Source organism: Pholcus phalangioides, unplaced genomic scaffold, assembly GCF_987345545.1.
Source record: "Pholcus phalangioides strain wild (caught in Gottingen) unplaced genomic scaffold, Ppha-v1.0 ptg000009l_1, whole genome shotgun sequence".
In the NCBI taxonomy this organism is placed as follows: Eukaryota; Metazoa; Arthropoda; class Arachnida; order Araneae; family Pholcidae; genus Pholcus; species Pholcus phalangioides.
In genome coordinates this window covers 9,984-33,476 of record NW_028301602.1, presented here as the reverse complement: position 1 = coordinate 33,476, position 23,493 = coordinate 9,984, and the positions used below count along the sequence as shown (strand labels likewise).

The following is a 23,493-nucleotide window of genomic DNA, read 5'->3' as shown; positions in this document are numbered from 1 at the left end:
AAATTTTTGTTTGTTGCTTCCAAAAGAATGGAGGTATATAGTTTGAACTTTTTAATGATCTAATTTGTGTTTTCAATCTGTAGTCAGTTCTATGTCATCGATTGGGGGACCTAATTCTAATGCTCATTCCTGTTGTTTCCAGAAGAGAGGGTATGTTCATCACTTTTTTTATTATTTCAATTACAAACTCATCCTTTGGTCTCAAACAATGCCATTCCTTTGAATGTCTTTGCTATTCTTGAATTTTGATTTTATGAACTAATTGTTCAGGTCTGTGGAAGTGATTAACGGCTGTGTAATGCATGTAATTATTTTTAAATTTTTGTTTGTTGCTTCCAAAAGAATGGAGGTAAATAGTTTGAACTTTTTAATGATCTAATTTGTGTTTTCAATCTGCAGTCAGTTCTATGTCATCGATTGGGTGAACTAATTCTAATGGTCATTCCTGTTGTTCCCAGAGGAGAGGGTATGTTCATCACTTTTTTTATTATTTCAATTACAAACTCATCCTTTGGTCTCAAACAATGCCATTCCTTTGAATGTCTTTGCTATTCTTGAATTTTGATTTTATGAACTAGTTCAGGTCTGTAGAAGTGATTAACGTCTGTGTAATGCATGTAATCATTTTTGAATATATGACATTTTGAAATATAAGGACATCATGTCTTTATGGACATCTTTTTATCAGCCACCTATTGTTTGTCGCTTCCTAAAGAATGGAGGTAAATAGTTTGAACTTTTTAATGATCAAATTTGTGTTTTCAATCGGCAGTGAGATCTATGTCATCAATCGGAGGACCTAATTTCAATGCTCATTCCTGCTGTTTCCAGAGGAGAGGGTATGTTCATCACTTTTTTTATTATTTCAATTACAAACTCATCCTTTGGTCTCAAACAATGCCATTCCTTTGAATGTCTTTGCTATTCTTGAATTTTGATTTTATGAACTAATTGTTCAGGTCTGTAGAAGTGATTAACGTCTGTGTAATGCATGTAATCATTTTTAAATTTTTGTTTGTTGCTTCCAAAAGAATGGAGGTATATAGTTTGAATTTTTTAATGATCTAATTAGTGTTTTCAATCTGCAGTCAGTTCTACGTCATCGATTGGGGGAACTAATTCTAATGGCCATTCCTGTTGTTTCCAGAGGAGAGGGTATGTTCATCACTTTTTTTATTATTTCAATTACAAACTCATCCTTTGGTGTCAAACAATGCCATTCCTTTGAATTTCTTTGCTATTCTTGAATTTTGATTTTATGAACTTGTCATTGCGTTATTAATTGTTCAGGTCTGTAGAAGTGATTAATTGCTGTGTAATGCATGTAACCATTTTTAAATTTTTTTTCGACAGTTTAAACAAGTTTTTAACAGTTTAAACTAATTTTTCACGCTTGTCATGTCAAAAACATCCATATCTTTATGGGCATCTTTTTATCAGCCACCTTTTGTTTGTTGCTTCCTAAAGAATGGAGGTAAATAGTTTGAACATTTTAATGATCTAATTTGTGTTTTCAATGTGCAGTCAGTTCTACGTCATCGATTGAGGGGACCTAATTCTAATGCTCATTCCTGTTGTTGCCAGAGGAGAGGGTATGCTGATCACTTTTTTTATTACTTCAATTACAAACTCATCCTTTGGTCAAACAATGCCATTCCTTTGAATGTCTTTGCTATTCTTGAATTCTGATTTTATGAACTAGTTCAGGTCTGTAGAAGTGATTAATGTCTGTGTAATGCATGTAATCATTTTTGAATTTTTGGTTGTTGCTTCCAAAAGAATGGAGGTAAATAGTTTGAACTTTTTAATGATCTAATTTGTGTTTTCAATCTGCAGTCAGTTCTACGTCATCGATTGGGTGAACTAATTCTAATGGTCATTCCTGTTGTTTCCAGAGGAGAGGGTATGTTCATCACTTTTTTTATTATTTCAATTACAAACTCATCCTTTGGTCTCAAACAATGCCATTCCTTTGAATGTCTTTGCTATTCTTGAATTTTGATTTTATGAACTAGTTCAGGTCTGTAGAAGGGATTAACGTCTGTGTAATGCATGTAATCATTTTTGAATATATGACATTTTGAAATATAAGGACATCCATGTCTTTATGGACATCTTTTTATCAGCCACCTATTGTTTGTCGCTTCCTAAAGAATGGAGGTAAATAGTTTGAACTTTTTAATGATCTAATTTGTGTTTGCAATCGGCAGTGAGATCTATGTCATCGATCGGAGGACCTAATTTCAATGCTCATTCCTGTTGTTTCCAGAGGAGAGGGTACGTTCATCAGTTTTTTTATTATTTCAATCACAAACTCATACTTTGGTCTCAAACAATGCCATTCCTTTGAATGTCTTTGCCATTCTTGAATTCTGATTTTATGAACTTATTGTGTTATTAATTGTTCAGGTCTGTAGAAGTGATTAACGGCTGTGTAATGCATGTAATCATTTTAAATTTTTGTTTGTTGCTTCCAAAAGAATGGAGGTATATAGTTTGAACTTTTTAATGATCTAATTTGTGTTTTCAATCTGTAGTCAGTTCTATGTCATCGATTGGGTGAACTAATTCTAATGGTCATTCCTGTTGTTTCCAGAGGAGAGGGTATGTTCATCACTTTTTTTATTATTTCAATTACAAACTCATCCTTTGGTCTCAAACAATGCCATTCCTTTGAATGTCTTTGCTATTCTTGAATTTTGATTTTATGAACTAATTGTTCAGGTCTGTAGAAGTGATTAACGGCTGTGTAATGCATGTAATCATTTTTAAATTTTTTTTTGTTGCTTCCAAAAGAATGGAGGTATATAGTTTGAACTTTTTAATGATCTAATTAGTGTTTTCAATCTGCAGTCAGTTCTACGTCATCGATTGGGGGAACTAATTCTAATGGCCATTCCTGTTGTTTCCAGAGGAGAGGGTATGTTCATCACTTTTTTTATTATTTCAATTACAAACTCATCCTTTGGTCTCAAACAATGCCATTCCTTTGAATGTCTTTGCTATTCTTGAATTTTGATTTTATGAACTTGTCATTGTGTTATTAATTGTTCAGGTCTGTAGAAGTGATTAATTGCTGTGTAATGCATGTAACCATTTTTAAATTTTTGTTCGTTGCTTCCAAAAGAATGGAGGTAAATAGTTTGAACTTTTTAATGATCTAATTTGTGTTTTTCAAGCTGCAGTCAGTTCGATGTGATCGATTGGGAAACCTAATTCTAATGCTCATTCCTGTTGTTTCCAGAGGAGAGGGCATGTTCATTAATTGTTTTTATTATTTCAATTTAATAATTGTGTTTCAATTTTTGAGAATGGGGGGGGGTTTCACAGGTTACTTACAGCAAAACGGGGGGGGGTGAGATTGCCTCTGTAATTTAATGTTCTGTACAGTATATCGTAATTTTAAGATGAACTAATTTCTTTTCGTCTTTTTAAGAAGAAGAGCATTGGATGCATCTCTTGGTTGTCTCTGTCTCCAGTTGGGCTTATTCAATACAGATTCCGTTGATGTGATTTGGTCAATTCAAAGAATAGATAGAATAGATCCATGTAAAGGTGACTCCTGAAACAGGTAAGTTCTGGTGATGAAACGCTTCCCTGTGATCTACATCAGTGGTTCTTAACTTTTTATCCACCCCGCACCCACTTGGATAATGAATTTTCAATTGGTTATAAAATTTAATTTTTGTAATTACATTAATCATTCATTAATTAATTTTTATCAATTTTTTACATACGTACATATATTTTAGTTCCTTTTTGGCAATGTTAATAGTTCAATTTGGTTTCTTCTCCTCTTTGAAAATTACTTCATTGCTAAACTAAAAATATTTTTTAATGTCATGAAACTTGAATGCAAAATATTCATTGTTTCAAACTTATTGATTCCATCCAGATCAACGATAAATATATTTTTGTTTGACACATGTTTAAATTTTTTTCTCAAGTATGACAATAATAGGCGGTATGAATATAAGCAAAGCAAAATACAGTACTTTGAGTATTTGATGGTTTTTTTTCCCTTTGTAAAAGTTACTAACTTTTTGTAACTTGACACAAAATTCACACGAGACATTTTTGCCACGTTTTAACAATTGGTTTTAACAATTTGGTTTTTTTCAAAAAATCAAATAAAAGTGGCCTAAATATAATTTTTTCCATGAAAAATATATTGATTCATCATTAGCCAAAACTTTTCATTTTTACCACATTTTATATGCTTGGGGTACATTCTGATAGTATATCTTTAAATTACATAAGATTAATAAGTGTTTTTTTTTTTTCTAAAAGTCTCATAAAAGTGGCCAGAATATATATATTTTTTCATATGAAGTTTCTTAGTTATTTAAAGTTATATACAAAACCCAAAATTTCTCATTCTTACATTTTCTAACCTTTTGCTGCATTCTGATGCTCTATCTTTAGCAAATTCATGAATAAGGATTGCATTACACATCTAAATGTACTGGTGTATTATCTCACAGGTTTCTTTTCCCCTTCACAAAGAAGCAGCAACAGTAGTTACACCATCATCCTATAATCCAATAGATACCAGCTGTCCATAAAGGACAACGACTAGTGCACTAGAAGTTACATTACCTCACATACATTTTCATTTTTTTCCCCATAAGAAGTAGCACATCTCCTACTGTATATCTTCCAGTCTTAATATTAGATAGTTGTTTTTTTTATACTTTCACACACACACTGTTAAGCCCAGTTAATCAAGGTTCTACTGTATAATAATAACAGATTTATGAAAAATAATCAGCTGTATACAGGGTGATTATAATTTGAAGTTTTGATTCCAAAACTATTCAATAAGAACTACTGGTCAGAATGACTTGAAAATTTGCTGCATACTCCTGAAGAAATGGAAGTTTCTTTCGCAAAAGGAAAAAAAAAGTGCAAGTAGTGAAAAATGTGCAAGTAGATGATGCTGTACTTGGCCAGCAGTATAATCTATTTTGTCCAACCACATCATTTCGGAACTTCCACAGCGTCAGTATGTGGATAGAACAACTTCTATCAAGCAGCTGCTGAAGACCCATTTTGACAGGATGCACCTTAACCCTTGCAACTTCTGGCTGTGGGGTACCTGAAAATGTCATAAATATACCTGTGGTCAGATTGCAAACTTTGGTAATTTTAAATTATTAACCTGGGGGCGCGTTTGGTTTAATAAAGCTGAATTGCAAGTGCATCCACACCATGGCCATGGCATACTCTGATCTGTTGTTGAACAAGAATTTTTGTGCTTTCAACCTCATAGCCAGAACACGGTGGACAACATATTTAACATTTCTTAAGTACGTTGTAGTTATTTGTTCAATTACTTCGTTTTTTGTGATGTTTTCATGAATTATGAAATCGTGTAATGCTATAATTAAGTTATCATTTTGTCACGGCTGGCTATTGTTTCCATTCTGCAAGCAAATTTCCCACATGTTAGATGATGTCATTAATTTTACATTCTTAAGTATTGTTTCCCCTTTACTTAATATTCATGGAGGAATATTATAGTTTTGCAAAATAGCTTCCTAATTAAGCATACTGAAAGTAACTGGAGAAAACATCTTTATATTATATGATTAACATTAAAAGAATTTTGAAACACACACAAAGTGAACCATTGAGTAAAGCAAAAAATAATTAAATTGCAAAAGTTGGTTTTTGTTAAAATATAAGAAATATTTATTCATTTAATTAATATGGGAATAGTGTTAATTGCATTAATAAACATTTTATTTTAATGTAATGATAATTGTTAGAAGAATGATTTTTCAGAAATTTTATTGTTTTTATTGTTAATACTATTTAAAACAAAAAAAACTGGTTTAAACCAAACAAACCCCCGATTTTTGGCTATTTAAAAAAAACCCGTTTTTTTTACCAACCCTGCTATGTAGTCTACTTATCACTTGTTACCGTTTTCATCTAATGTTAATCTTATATATAAATGTGAAAGTATGTATGTATGTATGTATGCTCTTTATACAAATCTACAGTTTTAGACCGATCGTCGCCAGATTTTGCATATATACCAAACAGGACCGGGATTCAACCGTAGGCTACTTTAAAAGTTTGTCAGAGCTGGGCAAATGCCCGAAATGGGCAAAAAACTGTCGGGCAACAATAGTTTTGGGGCCTCAACAATTACTTTCGGAACGTTTACTTTGGTTACCGTGGTTTCCAACAATGCGTTTCAGACGTGTATATGTGCCTTTACAATGGTTTGTCACACCTTTATTTCTGTCATTATAACCGTTTATTCCTTTACAACGGTTTGTCACTTTTCCAATTTAATTGCAGAAAACCCAGGAAGCGCCAGGTATTTCTGCTAGCCTATATACAGGTTGTCCTGTAAGTGATAATGTGGCCTTTATCTTATCAACCGCCCATCGTATAGGTATAGTTTCAATTTAAAAAATGCTTTGAAGACGTTTGAATAATATTCGCTGCACAAGCTGGACGTATGACGTCGCTAACAACAGTAAACAACAACTACGCTGACAAAACTGGGAATAAAAATGTTCAACGCCAACTGATGAACTCAATGCTTGCCTCAAATCATCAACACTCTGGCACGAAGTTAAAAAATTATCATTATCCACCAACATGCGAGTTCAACTGCAAAATGACTCAGCACTGCTATGATTTTCACATCAGTTGACCAACCAGTAGACCCAAGCACTGGACCGATTACGTTCCCGAATGGATTTTGCCAGTTGTTAAACTCAGTTTAAGAACTTGCAGACAAAGTCTTCCCAAAAATTCAACAAAATGACCAAAACCATGAGTGGCTTTCTGAGAGCGATTCTGGTACCGAAAAATTACAGTGTGAACAAGATCAACGAAAAAATCCTAAAAATTATTCCAGGAGACACCACATCTTACAAATCGGTTGACACTGTCACAGACACAGCGCAGACATTTAGTTCTGTATCCTGCAGAATTTCTAAACTCCTTTGGATAATCCGGGTGTGCCACCACACAATTTGACCCTCAAAGACGGAGCACCTATAATGCTTTTAAGAAATTTGGACACACCGAGACTCTGCAATGGTACTAGACTCTGCGTGAAGAAATTGCACAATTGCATCATTGAAGCGACGATTCTTTTTTGTGACAAAGAAAAAGAAGTCTTCATTCCACGTATCCCAATTATCACTGAAGAAATGCCATTCACTTTCCCGATTCATTTAGCTTTTGCCATGACAATCAACAAAGCGCAAGGCCAGTCGTTAGCAGTGGCAGGTATCAACTTACTTGAGCCCTGTTTTTCACACGGACACCTTTTCGTCACCTGTTCACGTGTTGGTAATAGCAAAAATTTGTACATCTACACACCAGATGGACAAACAAAAATATTGTGTATCCACAAGCGATTGCCTGAAGTTTTTAATTAAAATATTTAAAAATAAAAGTAATTTTTTCTTACTTGATGCAGAAATTTTTTTGATTAAGAAATAATTAATAAGCTATACATATATAAATTTTTTACGGGGCGGGCAACGTCGCCGGGTATCAGCTAGTCATGTAATAAATTGTAGTCAGTTACCAGCATGGTCTTGCTGTGTTTTGATTTTCTCCTCCACTACTTTTCTTTCACTTGACACAGTCACTATAGGAGGCTCTGGAACCACTGGATCGAGAGCTGGCTTTACACTCTGTAGGTATGACAGGTTCAGTAATTCAAAGAAATTATAATTCATGAATTTTGATTTTACGAATTTATTAGAAGTCTAGAAATGAGCATCAACTGTATTAATGTATGTGATAATTTTTAAACTTTTGAGTAAGTTTTTTTTTTTAAATTTTTTGTTAGTTGCTTCCAAAAGAATGGAGGCGAATTGTTAGAACTTTTCAATGATATAATTTGTGTTTTCAGTAATTGAAATTGAGTAGCTGGGTCAAGGATGTTATTTCTAGTCATCGTCATGTCATCGATTGTGGTACCTAATTCTGATGCTTATGCCTATTGTTTCCAAAGAAGAAGGTGTGTTCATTACTTTTAATATAAAGTTTAAGAATTGTGTTTCGGGTGGGGATCACAGAGGTGTATAGTGAATGGTTGAAGGAGTTATTCATGTTTGTCCTTCCAGCTATTATGCAGATAATAAAAGTTTATTATTTTCAATTTGAATGTTTTGAACAGAATTTTATAACAAAAAAAAAATTCTATCGTAAAAATATCCATTCAATTTTCCAAAGGACTTTTATGGAACAAATACAGTAAAACCCTTTTTTTGAAGACACTCGCGAGACAAAAAAATCGACTGCAAAAGAGGGGTGACCACATAAGAGGGGGTTTCTGTTGAAACCATAATTATACAGTAATGTCAATAACTGAAATAGTTCTTTGTTTGCAAATAAACGGAATTCTGACAATATAAAATGTGTTTTAACATGAAAATACATAATTATTACAAAGATACAAAATTAAAATTACAAAAGAACTATTACACAGTCTATATAATACTTAATTTACATCTTTTGGAAAAACTGTTCAATCTATGTTTTGCTTTCTTTCTGCTCTTTTCAATTCTTTCTAACTTTGCCCACATGCTACCCATGGGCCAGCTGTTGAGTCCCCCTGGTATATATTATTTGCCAAAAATTGCCATAATTTTTGGAAATTTTTACTCCATTCTTCGCACACTTCATCATTGTCATCAGCATATTCACCGCACAATTTCTTAAATGCAACTTCGGGACATGCACAAAAACAATCCAACCAACCATCTGAAGCTGACGAGCCCAAGTTCTTCTCGAGATTTTTATTGTTGAATCGGGTTGGACACAGGTAAATTCTTGTTGTTTTTTTTTTTGCTGAAGCAAATCAGTTGTATAGACTACACAACTAAGACTCGACAAAATTCATATAATTGATTTTAATTGAGGAGGAAATCATCTATATAATACCAAATAATACATATGTAGTAGATTGCAATTAATAATTCTGCTGAAGCAGAAATTATATCGTTTTTAAGATTATCTGGGGGTGTATGTGGACCATTTATAGGTTTATTAATCTTTCATTTGCTTAGTTTTAGGATTCAACAAGTAGAGTAGTCATTAAAAAATTTTGCTTGGTGGAAAAAAAAAAATTTGTATTTACTACTTTACCACTTCATGGTCTTGATGGTAACTAACATTCATCATTTAAAATTATGGTGCACATTTTGGGTATAAGTGAAACAACAGCAGTTTAACACAGCAGTTGGATACATAGGCCTTTTCTAAATTTGGTGATTCTGATGATATCCAATAGCATTCAATTGTCTTCTGTATTTTTCGGGCATTCAGAAGCATAAACAATGTTTCCAATGATCAGCAAAGAGCTAGAAATGAAAGTCTTCGTTTGTCGAAAACTATTACACTGGCATTGAACAGTAAAATGTAAACAAATCCCTTTATAAAAAGGATGGACAATGCAGTAAACCGGTGCACTTTAACTTATTTACATCAGACCTTGTAATTTACACATTCTGCACTGTGCTTTTTAAAGTGGTCTCGAAGGAGGATCATCATTCTTGAAAAACTTACACGTCGTCATAATTTGCTGTGTGCATTGTTGAAGAAAGTTGACAGACTCCAAAAAAAAAAAAAAAAATGTAATTTATATTGTGAGGAGAGACAGAAAAGGTTTATCTGTAGTTGCTAGTACACTGTTTTGGCCAAAAATTGTTTTTGCAACCAAGTCATTTCTGTCATTTTGCTTTGGCTCAAGTCAATCTTACAGGAGACTGAATAATGCTATAAAAAATTAATTTTACAATTAAAAAAAAATAGGCATAGCATAAAAATAAATTATTATGCTATGATTATGTTGTGTAAGGGATACCCTCCCCGTCCTTCTTCTTAGCCCTGCCGATGGTCAATTTATTGTTTAATTCTTGTCACCACCTTTTCCTAAAATATGGGAATATTTATCTTCACTCCAAATCAGAGAAGTTGGCGAAATTAGTAAAGTTATCTAAAGTTTCTTTTCTCCTCCAAGGTTTGATTAGTTACAGTTACTTTGGAAATTTATTTATTAACACAAATTTTTAAAAAATATTTCTTGAGGGGGTATAGACGTTAGTGCAAAAATTGGCATTTTTTCCTCAAAAACGTTTTAAACAACCTCCCTCCTCCCATTCCTTAAAATTCCATTATTAATGGATGAAATTTTCTCATCATATTTATACATCGCTACGGCCTATACGATCTCCTTTTTTTCTCTGAAACTAGTGAAAATAGCATCTGCGGATTACACAAAGGAAAATGCGTTTGTTTTGTTTAATTCTTATTTAAGATTCACATCGAGGTAACATAAAAACAGCTAGAAATTACTAATTTTAAGATGCTGAAAAAATCTTATAACTTGAAAACTAATAATGTATCGAAAATAAAATTGAAATTTTCACTAGGATCACACCAGACTTTCTTCACCATCAAACTCATATTGAATTTTTCGACCTCTCCTGAAAGGTGGTTGGCGTGTCTTGTCAAGTAATCCCAGTTCTTGATGAAGAAATTTTTCTGTGCTGATTTGTGATTGTGACCTTCCATCTTGAAAGATTGAAAGATCATTCCTTGGCTGACCACTCCAAAGCAGGGCTGTCACAAAATATCCTCTCGAAAGTGTTACCCCCACTCCCCGTTTAGGAATTTGAAGTATCAACAGTAACGAAATTATTCTCTCACCGATACTTAACACTTATTTTGGCATTTAAACAGCGGCCAATAGCCCACCCTCATTAAAGTCATAAAAAATGGGGCACTACAACCGATTTTTGATTCTGACCACCAACATAGCTGTATCAGGCTTTCTATTGTTTTGTTCTAAAGCGATAGTTATCAACCTACTCCACTCTTGAAGGAAAGGCAGTTTTGTCGACTATGGCACAGCTCTAAATGTGATCAGTTCCGAAAAAATACTTCCATCTACTTTCATACAAAGCTGAGCTTAACGTTTAACTGTTCTACATCTCTCCTTCGAATAACAATAAGAGACCCTAATCTGCTCTTGAAAAATCTTGCATTTCTTTCAGATGTTCACAAAATGCTGTGCACGAAAGGGCCAGATTGTAGGAATGGGGGAAAGGAAGAGGCGTCAACTCTTTTGGTAAAAAAAAAAGTGATGTGGAAAAAATAAACGAATAAAATATTTTCTTTATCATGGTAATAAAAATATTTAAATTACCAGTTTTTTAATATTTATTTAGACAGATTGAATATTTAAAATTCAATATCAATTCAAATTACCAATAAAATTATTTTCTGCAACTTTATTTATAATTATGATGAATTTCAAGAAGATTGATATCTGGCGAAATTACTATTCGTACCCACCCCCAATCCATATATTTGTTTCATATGCCTATTTCTAATGAGATGTGAAGCAGGGTGTGCTGTCATTCAATTGGCATTTAAGATATTTATACTGTACATGAATAAAAAAGGAAATGGAATCTGTCATAAGTAAGAATGGGAGAGACTAATAGTATATTGTCTTACTAATACAAGTTTGAAGTAATTACTGAGTCTTTTTTTCTTTAAATATCAAAATAATTTTGACCATGATTAATTAAATTATCTTGTCTCTGAAACAGATGCATGATTGAATGAGATTAACAGATCATTATATTGATAAAAGTGTATAGATATGCAATTGAACTTACTATTAAAGTTGCTGCTTGGTTTTGTACACCCACACATTTTACAAACTCTCCTTTGGTCCTGAATAATGTCATTCCTTTGAATGTCTTTGCTATTCATGAATTTTGATTTTACGAACTAACTGTTCAGGTCTGTAGAAGTAATTACAGACTGTGTAATGCATGTGATCATTTTTAAATTTTTGTGAGTGGATTTGCTTCCAAAAGAATGAAGGTAAATAGTTTTAACTTCTCAATGATTTTCTAATTTGTGTTTTCAATCTCTAGTCAGTTTCATGTCATCAATTGTGGCGCCTAATTCTGCTCACTCCTATTGTTTACAAATGCAAAATGACTTTTACTGTCCCCAGTGTATGTGATGACTAAATTTCAAGGAAATTTGTTATTGAAATTTTCACAGTATCATTTGAAAGCTATTTTTTTATGACGGTGTGTTCATCACTTTTAATATTATTTGAACTTGACAATTGTGTTTTGATGTTTCAGGAAAGGGGGTATCACAGAGGTTAGGTATAGCAAATGGTGGGGGGGGGGGGGTCCACTTCTACCGTTCTTCCTACTATGCCAATAATAAAACTTTTGGAACGGGGTGATCGCCTCTTTGCAATTTAATGTTCTGTGCAGTATATCTTAATATGAACTAATCAGCAGATGAACTAATTTCTTTTCATCTTTTTAGGAAGAAGAGTGTTGGACGTATCTCTTGGTTTTACTATCTTCTGCAATTTTTTCTCTGCTACTTCAAACAGAACCCTTATTGGGACTGAGGATGAAGGTTGAAATCTCAGCTGGCGGAAGTGTGTTGCTCATGTAAGTTGGCAACAATGTGCGAGTTCCTCATCTAAGTTTTCTGCAATTTCTGTGTTACCCATCTTAGTTAATTGCAGTTACTTGAATTGCTCATCTCAGTTGGCTACAATGTGTGAGATCTTCATCTTAAGTTTTCTGCAATTTGTGTGTTACCCATCTTAGTTGATTGCAGTTACTTGAATTGCTCATCTCAGTTGGCTACAATGTATGAGATTTTCATCTTAAGTTTTCTGCAATTTGTGTGTCACCCATCTTAGCTGGCTGCAATTACTCAAGTTGCTCATCTCAGTTGGCTGCAATGTATGAGATTTTCATCTTAAGTTTTCTGCAATTTGTGTGTTACCCATCTTAGCTGGCTGCAATTACTCCAGTTGCTCAGCGCAGTTGGCTGCAGTGTGTATGTTATGCTATGAATTTTTCTGGTTTATGTTTCTGTGAAGTTATGAGACTTTGCATTAAGTGAATATTCATTCAATTGAACTCAACAATGCAGCAAATAGTTAGCTAAGATGTGATGGCAGGTAAGTCTTGCTTAATACTTTGTTGGTTGAAAACTGATGGTTTGTTCCCAAATAAATTTTTTCAGCTTTCATTTTGTATTTTTTCATGTGAATACAGACTGTAAATCAACTGTCTGGCCAATTTTGCTGTGTATGAGTTAGGTATGCTTCATGAACATAATTGATTATTTTTCTTTTGGAGCATTTTTTCACATAATTGCAAAAACATTCTCACCCCCTACATGATAAATGTATTTTTCATTACTTTTTCAGCTCCAGTCATAACATACTGCAATATAAGTAGTTGGATATAATCAATTTTAACGAAAGATAATCATAAAGCAATAATTCATAATTGTATATGTTCACTCTTTTTCAAAAAAAAAACCCATATATATATATATCAATCACCAAATCTTTCAAAAATTGCAGTGCATTCTTTTAGACTCCAACATGAGTGTTTGTAGCTATTCAGAATTTTTTTGATTTGCTACTTGTTCCATGCAGTTGTGGAGGGTCCATTATTTCAAAGTTGTCTAGCTTTTCATGAGTTTCATACCAAGTTTCTAGTAATGCTTTGAGTTTTTTTTTAAATATAAAGTTAGTTTGTGGTGTTTTTCACAGGATTAGTTTCTTTTTGTTTCGTCTTTTTTTCCCTTTCATCATGAAATTTTTTTTTTTTTGGCTTATTTTGTCTTGTATCTTATCTATCATTTGTTGGTTTTTTGAGGTTCTTTTCATATTGTTTCTGAGATTAAGAAATAAAAATTCTGAATGGCTTTCAAACAATTATGACAAAATGAACCATATTATATACAGGTCTCCCAGTTGTCCTAATTTTTTTTGAAATGTTCTACTTTCTAGATTTTATCCTACTTTTTTTACCAAAATTTGTGTAATTGATTTTTATTGAGGAGGGAATCATTGATATATATTGCCAAATATTATAAATGTTGTAGATTGCAAGTAATAATTCTGTTAAAGTAGAAATTATATAGTTTTTAAGGTTATTTGGGGGGGGGCGGTTATTATGTGTGTGGATTATTTTGTTTATAAATTTTTCTTTTACTTAGTTTGATGTTCAACAAGTAAAATAGGCATTAAAAACTTGAGTGAGAATAAGAACATAAACAGCTATTTGTTGTAATACAGAAAGGCAAAGAATAATACAAACAACAAAGTTCCTCAAATAAATATTTAAAATATGTGTGTACATACATGCAAGGAAGAAAAAAAAAGGCAGGAGAATTTCCATACCTGAGCAAGTATTTTGCATTGAAATGATGTAAGGCTTTAGATTTATATTATTTGCACACACATTTAATTTTGAAAGTTTGAAATAATTAAAATGTGAATGATGAATTTGATGGTTGGAAAAAACTGTTTAAACATGGACGTTTTAATTTTGAAAGTGTGAAATAATTAAAGTATGAGTGTTTTATTTCAGTTATAGATCTTGAAAATTATTTTACCTGGGACACATTTTAATTTTAACAAAATAAAATTATTCAAACATGAATGTTTTGAATTTTAAAGTTGAAATTAATTATTTTGTTATTTAGAATTATGAAATGTTTTATTCTAGTTATTTTAACATTTAATTTCAATTTAATTTGAGTTTAATATATTAATCTGAAATGTTGAAGAAAATAAAGCAGGTTGGTTAAATCCAATTTTTCTAATTTCAATCCAATTTCTATGATTCATCGCTTAACATTACAAACAAAATTTTCTTTCTTTCCTCCTTAGGATGAAAAGGAAACCATCAAATGTAAGCACTTATGTTCGTTAGTGCGATGTATCAAGACCTCATATTATCTATAGCAATCATTTAATTTGATTAGCGCTCATTAATTTTTTTTAAAATTGTTTCATATTCAAAAGAGTCGTACGGTCTCGATACATCACGCTGGCAGTGAACTGTCCTAATTTTTATCTTCAGGTTCCGACGAAAGGTTGTCCGGGTTGGAAGCCCTTCATTTTCCCGTATGCTCCCGACCCGCAGAGTTGTTTATCCCTTTACAACCGATCCGGGGTACGCGAACCGCAGACCCCGGGCTCCCGCCTTGTGAAAATCAGTTGAAGGCTGGGAGTCCGACGTCCGTGGTTCGCGTGCCCCGGGCCGGGGACCCTGGACTTTTTTTTAACCTTTTTTTTAACCTTTTTTTTAACCTTTTTTTTAACCTTTTTTTTAACCTTTTTTTTAACCTTTTTTTTAACCTTTTTTTTAACCTTTTTTTTAACCTTTTTTTTAACCTTTTTTTTAACCTTTTTTTTAACCTTTTTTTTAACCTTTTTTTTAACCTTTTTTTTAACCTTTTTTTTAACCTTTTTTTTAACCTTTTTTTTAACCTTTTTTTTAACCTTTTTTTTAACCTTTTTTTTAACCTTTTTTTTAACCTTTTTTTTAACCTTTTTTTTAACCTTTTTTTTAACCTTTTTTTTAACCTTTTTTTTAACCTTTTTTTTAACCTTTTTTTTAACCTTTTTTTTAACCTTTGCGCCAATGATTTTTATTCATTTTTTCCAAATTTATCACCTTTCCTCCTGCGTAAATTCATATCGATTATTTCTTCTAACTCATCGATATCTCTACTTTACATCGTTTCCGCCCACACGCTCAATCGATTACCTTCTGCATTTTCATCGATTTCACACTTTGCGCTGAATTTCCTCCGAGTTTCTCGTCTTCCGCACCGTAAGTTCATATCGATTCTTTGTAAAAGCTCATCGATATCTCCAATTTGAATCGGTTCCGCAACATCAACCTATTACCTTCTACCGCATTGTATCGATTATTCGGTGGTTTCACAGATTTTTTTTCTTCTCCACGAGAAATCTATTAATCTGCTCACGTATAAATCACAGCGCCATCTATCTGTAACACCGGTATCTTGTATATAATGACGTACTCGGAGCAGTCTCTAGCACCACCGCCCTCTACCGGAACCACCATAATCCACCACAATCCCGATGGGCGGATGGAGCAACTGGTCTTGTTCTATGGCGTCAGAAAGCAAACAGAAACCACCACATACCCGTAACGAACGCATTCCCCATCGCCTAATGTCGTCTCCAAGCCATTTCCCCGCACTACCAGCGCCCTCTGCCGGGACTAGGAGGCGTCCCGTTAGCGTTCGCAGCGCCACCTATCGGCGGGATCGCGAACTACTACCGATGCATCGGTCGGAATCGATTTACCACCGATTAAAGGGCGTCCTGAAGCCGTTTTCTCTATACCATCGCCCTCTAGCGGGACTTTGAGCTGTCCGAGACAACTGTCGTTGCCACGGTAGATCGGGCTATCGCGCATGCGCTGTCTGAAACGAAGAATTCGTGGAAAATACCAAAAATTTAGCGGGAAATTCCAGTATTTTCCAGGAAATTTTTGGAATCGGGTCTCCGGAAGGTATAAATAGGAGCGTCCTCGACCGTCATTCGGGTTTGTAAGCACCTCCTGATGATAGGAGGCTTAACCCAGGCTGAGGGGAGCTGCTCTCGCCAACCCTATAAAGACTGGGTCTTAGTTGCTCTGCGCACTAATGGCGGATCATATGGAGCAACTGACCTTGGTCTCCAACGAAAAAACTGGACCTTAGTTCCTCTGGACAATGGAGCAACTGGTCTTGTTCTATGGCGTCAGAAAGCAAACAGAAACCACCACATACCCGTAACGAACGCATTCCCCATCGCCTAACGTCGTCTCCAAGCCATTTCCCCGCACTACCAGCGCCCTCTGCCGGGACTAGGAGGCGTCCCGTTAGCGTTCGCAGCGCCACCTATCGGCGGGATCGCGAACTACTACCGATGCATCGGTCGGAATCGATTTACCACCGATTAAAGGGCGTCCTGAAGCCGTTTTCTCTATACCATCGCCCTCTAGCGGGACTTTGAGCTGTCCGAGACAACTGTCGTTGCCACGGTAGATCGGGCTATCGCGCATGCGCTGTCTGAAACGAAGAATTCGTGGAAAATACCAAAAATTTAGCGGGAAATTCCAGTATTTTCCAGGAAATTTTTGGAATCGGGTCTCCGGAAGGTATAAATAGGAGCGTCCTCGACCGTCATTCGGGTTTGTAAGCACCTCCTGATGATAGGAGGCTTAACCCAGGCTGAGGGGAGCTGCTCTCGCCAACCCTATAAAGACTGGGTCTTAGTTGCTCTGCGCACTAATGGCGGATCATATGGAGCAACTGACCTTGGTCTCCAACGAAAAAACTGGACCTTAGTTCCTCTGGACAATGGAGCAACTGGTCTTGTTCTATGGCGTCAGAAAGCAAACAGAAACCACCACATACCCGTAACGAACGCATTCCCCATCGCCTAACGTCGTCTCCAAGCCATTTCCCCGCACTACCAGCGCCCTCTGCCGGGACTAGGAGGCGTCCCGTTAGCGTTCGCAGCGCCACCTATCGGCGGGATCGCGAACTACTACCGATGCATCGGTCGGAATCGATTTACCACCGATTAAAGGGCGTCCTGAAGCCGTTTTCTCTATACCATCGCCCTCTAGCGGGACTTTGAGCTGTCCGAGACAACTGTCGTTGCCACGGTAGATCGGGCTATCGCGCATGCGCTGTCTGAAACGAAGAATTCGTGGAAAATACCAAAAATTTAGCGGGAAATTCCAGTATTTTCCAGGAAATTTTTGGAATCGGGTCTCCGGAAGGTATAAATAGGAGCGTCCTCGACCGTCATTCGGGTTTGTAAGCACCTCCTGATGATAGGAGGCTTAACCCAGGCTGAGGGGAGCTGCTCTCGCCAACCCTATAAAGACTGGGTCTTAGTTGCTCTGCGCACTAATGGCGGATCATATGGAGCAACTGACCTTGGTCTCCAACGAAAAAACTGGACCTTAGTTCCTCTGGACAATGGAGCAACTGGTCTTGTTCTATGGCGTCAGAAAGCAAACAGAAACCACCACATACCCGTAACGAACGCATTCCCCATCGCCTAACGTCGTCTCCAAGCCATTTCCCCGCACTACCAGCGCCCTCTGCCGGGACTAGGAGGCGTCCCGTTAGCGTTCGCAGCGCCACCTATCGGCGGGATCGCGAACTACTACCGATGCATCGGTCGGAATCGATTTACCACCGATTAAAGGGCGTCCTGAAGCCGTTTTCTCTATACCATCGCCCTCTAGCGGGACTTTGAGCTGTCCGAGACAACTGTCGTTGCCACGGTAGATCGGGCTATCGCGCATGCGCTGTCTGAAACGAAGAATTCGTGGAAAATACCAAAAATTTAGCGGGAAATTCCAGTATTTTCCAGGAAATTTTTGGAATCGGGTCTCCGGAAGGTATAAATAGGAGCGTCCTCGACCGTCATTCGGGTTTGTAAGCACCTCCTGATGATAGGAGGCTTAACCCAGGCTGAGGGGAGCTGCTCTCGCCAACCCTATAAAGACTGGGTCTTAGTTGCTCTGCGCACTAATGGCGGATCATATGGAGCAACTGACCTTGGTCTCCAACGAAAAAACTGGACCTTAGTTCCTCTGGACAATGGAGCAACTGGTCTTGTTCTATGGCGTCAGAAAGCAAACAGAAACCACCACATACCCGTAACGAACGCATTCCCCATCGCCTAACGTCGTCTCCAAGCCATTTCCCCGCACTACCAGCGCCCTCTGCCGGGACTAGGAGGCGTCCCGTTAGCGTTCGCAGCGCCACCTATCGGCGGGATCGCGAACTACTACCGATGCATCGGTCGGAATCGATTTACCACCGATTAAAGGGCGTCCTGAAGCCGTTTTCTCTATACCATCGCCCTCTAGCGGGACTTTGAGCTGTCCGAGACAACTGTCGTTGCCACGGTAGATCGGGCTATCGCGCATGCGCTGTCTGAAACGAAGAATTCGTGGAAAATACCAAAAATTTAGCGGGAAATTCCAGTATTTTCCAGGAAATTTTTGGAATCGGGTCTCCGGAAGGTATAAATAGGAGCGTCCTCGACCGTCATTCGGGTTTGTAAGCACCTCCTGATGATAGGAGGCTTAACCCAGGCTGAGGGGAGCTGCTCTCGCCAACCCTATAAAGACTGGGTCTTAGTTGCTCTGCGCACTAATGGCGGATCATATGGAGCAACTGACCTTGGTCTCCAACGAAAAAACTGGACCTTAGTTCCTCTGGACAATGGAGCAACTGGTCTTGTTCTATGGCGTCAGAAAGCAAACAGAAACCACCACATACCCGTAACGAACGCATTCCCCATCGCCTAACGTCGTCTCCAAGCCATTTCCCCGCACTACCAGCGCCCTCTGCCGGGACTAGGAGGCGTCCCGTTAGCGTTCGCAGCGCCACCTATCGGCGGGATCGCGAACTACTACCGATGCATCGGTCGGAATCGATTTACCACCGATTAAAGGGCGTCCTGAAGCCGTTTTCTCTATACCATCGCCCTCTAGCGGGACTTTGAGCTGTCCGAGACAACTGTCGTTGCCACGGTAGATCGGGCTATCGCGCATGCGCTGTCTGAAACGAAGAATTCGTGGAAAATACCAAAAATTTAGCGGGAAATTCCAGTATTTTCCAGGAAATTTTTGGAATCGGGTCTCCGGAAGGTATAAATAGGAGCGTCCTCGACCGTCATTCGGGTTTGTAAGCACCTCCTGATGATAGGAGGCTTAACCCAGGCTGAGGGGAGCTGCTCTCGCCAACCCTATAAAGACTGGGTCTTAGTTGCTCTGCGCACTAATGGCGGATCATATGGAGCAACTGACCTTGGTCTCCAACGAAAAAACTGGACCTTAGTTCCTCTGGACAATGGAGCAACTGGTCTTGTTCTATGGCGTCAGAAAGCAAACAGAAACCACCACATACCCGTAACGAACGCATTCCCCATCGCCTAACGTCGTCTCCAAGCCATTTCCCCGCACTACCAGCGCCCTCTGCCGGGACTAGGAGGCGTCCCGTTAGCGTTCGCAGCGCCACCTATCGGCGGGATCGCGAACTACTACCGATGCATCGGTCGGAATCGATTTACCACCGATTAAAGGGCGTCCTGAAGCCGTTTTCTCTATACCATCGCCCTCTAGCGGGACTTTGAGCTGTCCGAGACAACTGTCGTTGCCACGGTAGATCGGGCTATCGCGCATGCGCTGTCTGAAACGAAGAATTCGTGGAAAATACCAAAAATTTAGCGGGAAATTCCAGTATTTTCCAGGAAATTTTTGGAATCGGGTCTCCGGAAGGTATAAATAGGAGCGTCCTCGACCGTCATTCGGGTTTGTAAGCACCTCCTGATGATAGGAGGCTTAACCCAGGCTGAGGGGAGCTGCTCTCGCCAACCCTATAAAGACTGGGTCTTAGTTGCTCTGCGCACTAATGGCGGATCATATGGAGCAACTGACCTTGGTCTCCAACGAAAAAACTGGACCTTAGTTCCTCTGGACAATGGAGCAACTGGTCTTGTTCTATGGCGTCAGAAAGCAAACAGAAACCACCACATACCCGTAACGAACGCATTCCCCATCGCCTAACGTCGTCTCCAAGCCATTTCCCCGCACTACCAGCGCCCTCTGCCGGGACTAGGAGGCGTCCCGTTAGCGTTCGCAGCGCCACCTATCGGCGGGATCGCGAACTACTACCGATGCATCGGTCGGAATCGATTTACCACCGATTAAAGGGCGTCCTGAAGCCGTTTTCTCTATACCATCGCCCTCTAGCGGGACTTTGAGCTGTCCGAGACAACTGTCGTTGCCACGGTAGATCGGGCTATCGCGCATGCGCTGTCTGAAACGAAGAATTCGTGGAAAATACCAAAAATTTAGCGGGAAATTCCAGTATTTTCCAGGAAATTTTTGGAATCGGGTCTCCGGAAGGTATAAATAGGAGCGTCCTCGACCGTCATTCGGGTTTGTAAGCACCTCCTGATGATAGGAGGCTTAACCCAGGCTGAGGGGAGCTGCTCTCGCCAACCCTATAAAGACTGGGTCTTAGTTGCTCTGCGCACTAATGGCGGATCATATGGAGCAACTGACCTTGGTCTCCAACGAAAAAACTGGACCTTAGTTCCTCTGGACAATGGAGCAACTGGTCTTGTTCTATGGCGTCAGAAAGCAAACAGAAACCACCACATACCCGTAACGAACGCATTCCCCATCGCCTAACGTCGTCTCCAAGCCATTTCCCCGCACTACCAGCGCCCTCTGCCGGGACTAGGAGGCGTCCCGTTAGCGTTCGCAGCGCCACCTATCGGCGGGATCGCGAACTACTACCGATGCATCGGTCGGAATCGATTTACCACCGATTAAAGGGCGTCCTGAAGCCGTTTTCTCTATACCATCGCCCTCTAGCGGGACTTTGAGCTGTCCGAGACAACTGTCGTTGCCACGGTAGATCGGGCTATCGCGCATGCGCTGTCTGAAACGAAGAATTCGTGGAAAATACCAAAAATTTAGCGGGAAATTCCAGTATTTTCCAGGAAATTTTTGGAATCGGGTCTCCGGAAGGTATAAATAGGAGCGTCCTCGACCGTCATTCGGGTTTGTAAGCACCTCCTGATGATAGGAGGCTTAACCCAGGCTGAGGGGAGCTGCTCTCGCCAACCCTATAAAGACTGGGTCTTAGTTGCTCTGCGCACTAATGGCGGATCATATGGAGCAACTGACCTTGGTCTCCAACGAAAAAACTGGACCTTAGTTCCTCTGGACAATGGAGCAACTGGTCTTGTTCTATGGCGTCAGAAAGCAAACAGAAACCACCACATACCCGTAACGAACGCATTCCCCATCGCCTAACGTCGTCTCCAAGCCATTTCCCCGCACTACCAGCGCCCTCTGCCGGGACTAGGAGGCGTCCCGTTAGCGTTCGCAGCGCCACCTATCGGCGGGATCGCGAACTACTACCGATGCATCGGTCGGAATCGATTTACCACCGATTAAAGGGCGTCCTGAAGCCGTTTTCTCTATACCATCGCCCTCTAGCGGGACTTTGAGCTGTCCGAGACAACTGTCGTTGCCACGGTAGATCGGGCTATCGCGCATGCGCTGTCTGAAACGAAGAATTCGTGGAAAATACCAAAAATTTAGCGGGAAATTCCAGTATTTTCCAGGAAATTTTTGGAATCGGGTCTCCGGAAGGTATAAATAGGAGCGTCCTCGACCGTCATTCGGGTTTGTAAGCACCTCCTGATGATAGGAGGCTTAACCCAGGCTGAGGGGAGCTGCTCTCGCCAACCCTATAAAGACTGGGTCTTAGTTGCTCTGCGCACTAATGGCGGATCATATGGAGCAACTGACCTTGGTCTCCAACGAAAAAACTGGACCTTAGTTCCTCTGGACAATGGAGCAACTGGTCTTGTTCTATGGCGTCAGAAAGCAAACAGAAACCACCACATACCCGTAACGAACGCATTCCCCATCGCCTAACGTCGTCTCCAAGCCATTTCCCCGCACTACCAGCGCCCTCTGCCGGGACTAGGAGGCGTCCCGTTAGCGTTCGCAGCGCCACCTATCGGCGGGATCGCGAACTACTACCGATGCATCGGTCGGAATCGATTTACCACCGATTAAAGGGCGTCCTGAAGCCGTTTTCTCTATACCATCGCCCTCTAGCGGGACTTTGAGCTGTCCGAGACAACTGTCGTTGCCACGGTAGATCGGGCTATCGCGCATGCGCTGTCTGAAACGAAGAATTCGTGGAAAATACCAAAAATTTAGCGGGAAATTCCAGTATTTTCCAGGAAATTTTTGGAATCGGGTCTCCGGAAGGTATAAATAGGAGCGTCCTCGACCGTCATTCGGGTTTGTAAGCACCTCCTGATGATAGGAGGCTTAACCCAGGCTGAGGGGAGCTGCTCTCGCCAACCCTATAAAGACTGGGTCTTAGTTGCTCTGCGCACTAATGGCGGATCATATGGAGCAACTGACCTTGGTCTCCAACGAAAAAACTGGACCTTAGTTCCTCTGGACAATGGAGCAACTGGTCTTGTTCTATGGCGTCAGAAAGCAAACAGAAACCACCACATACCCGTAACGAACGCATTCCCCATCGCCTAACGTCGTCTCCAAGCCATTTCCCCGCACTACCAGCGCCCTCTGCCGGGACTAGGAGGCGTCCCGTTAGCGTTCGCAGCGCCACCTATCGGCGGGATCGCGAACTACTACCGATGCATCGGTCGGAATCGATTTACCACCGATTAAAGGGCGTCCTGAAGCCGTTTTCTCTATACCATCGCCCTCTAGCGGGACTTTGAGCTGTCCGAGACAACTGTCGTTGCCACGGTAGATCGGGCTATCGCGCATGCGCTGTCTGAAACGAAGAATTCGTGGAAAATACCAAAAATTTAGCGGGAAATTCCAGTATTTTCCAGGAAATTTTTGGAATCGGGTCTCCGGAAGGTATAAATAGGAGCGTCCTCGACCGTCATTCGGGTTTGTAAGCACCTCCTGATGATAGGAGGCTTAACCCAGGCTGAGGGGAGCTGCTCTCGCCAACCCTATAAAGACTGGGTCTTAGTTGCTCTGCGCACTAATGGCGGATCATATGGAGCAACTGACCTTGGTCTCCAACGAAAAA

General features: G+C 39.0%; 1 protein-coding gene across 11 annotated transcripts in view; it reads left to right on the top strand.

Moving 5' to 3' along the window:
- LOC149081582 (uncharacterized) overlaps positions 1 to 13,364 on the top strand; it is a 29,440-nt gene extending 16,076 nt beyond the window's left edge. Inside the window, exons 3-7 of one of the 11 annotated variants that reach the window (XR_016193319.1) lie at positions 1,089 to 1,155; positions 2,854 to 2,920; positions 3,440 to 3,571; positions 7,892 to 7,999; positions 12,346 to 13,342. Coding sequence is in view for 8 of the 11 variants with exons in the window: in XM_089236986.1 (XP_089093112.1) it covers positions 1,089 to 1,155; positions 2,211 to 2,277; positions 3,440 to 3,566 (261 nt within the window). In the remaining 3 variants the exon portion in view is untranslated. Of the gene's footprint in view, positions 1 to 83; positions 151 to 399; positions 601 to 772; positions 840 to 1,088; positions 1,156 to 1,524; positions 1,593 to 1,836; positions 1,904 to 2,210; positions 2,278 to 2,537; positions 2,605 to 2,853; positions 2,921 to 3,439; positions 3,572 to 7,891; positions 8,000 to 12,345 lie in introns of those variants that run through there. The other 10 variants (XR_016193318.1, XR_016193317.1, XM_089236986.1 and 7 more) reach the window with 10 other exon arrangements.
- Positions 13,365 to 23,493: the final 10,129 nt, after the last annotated feature.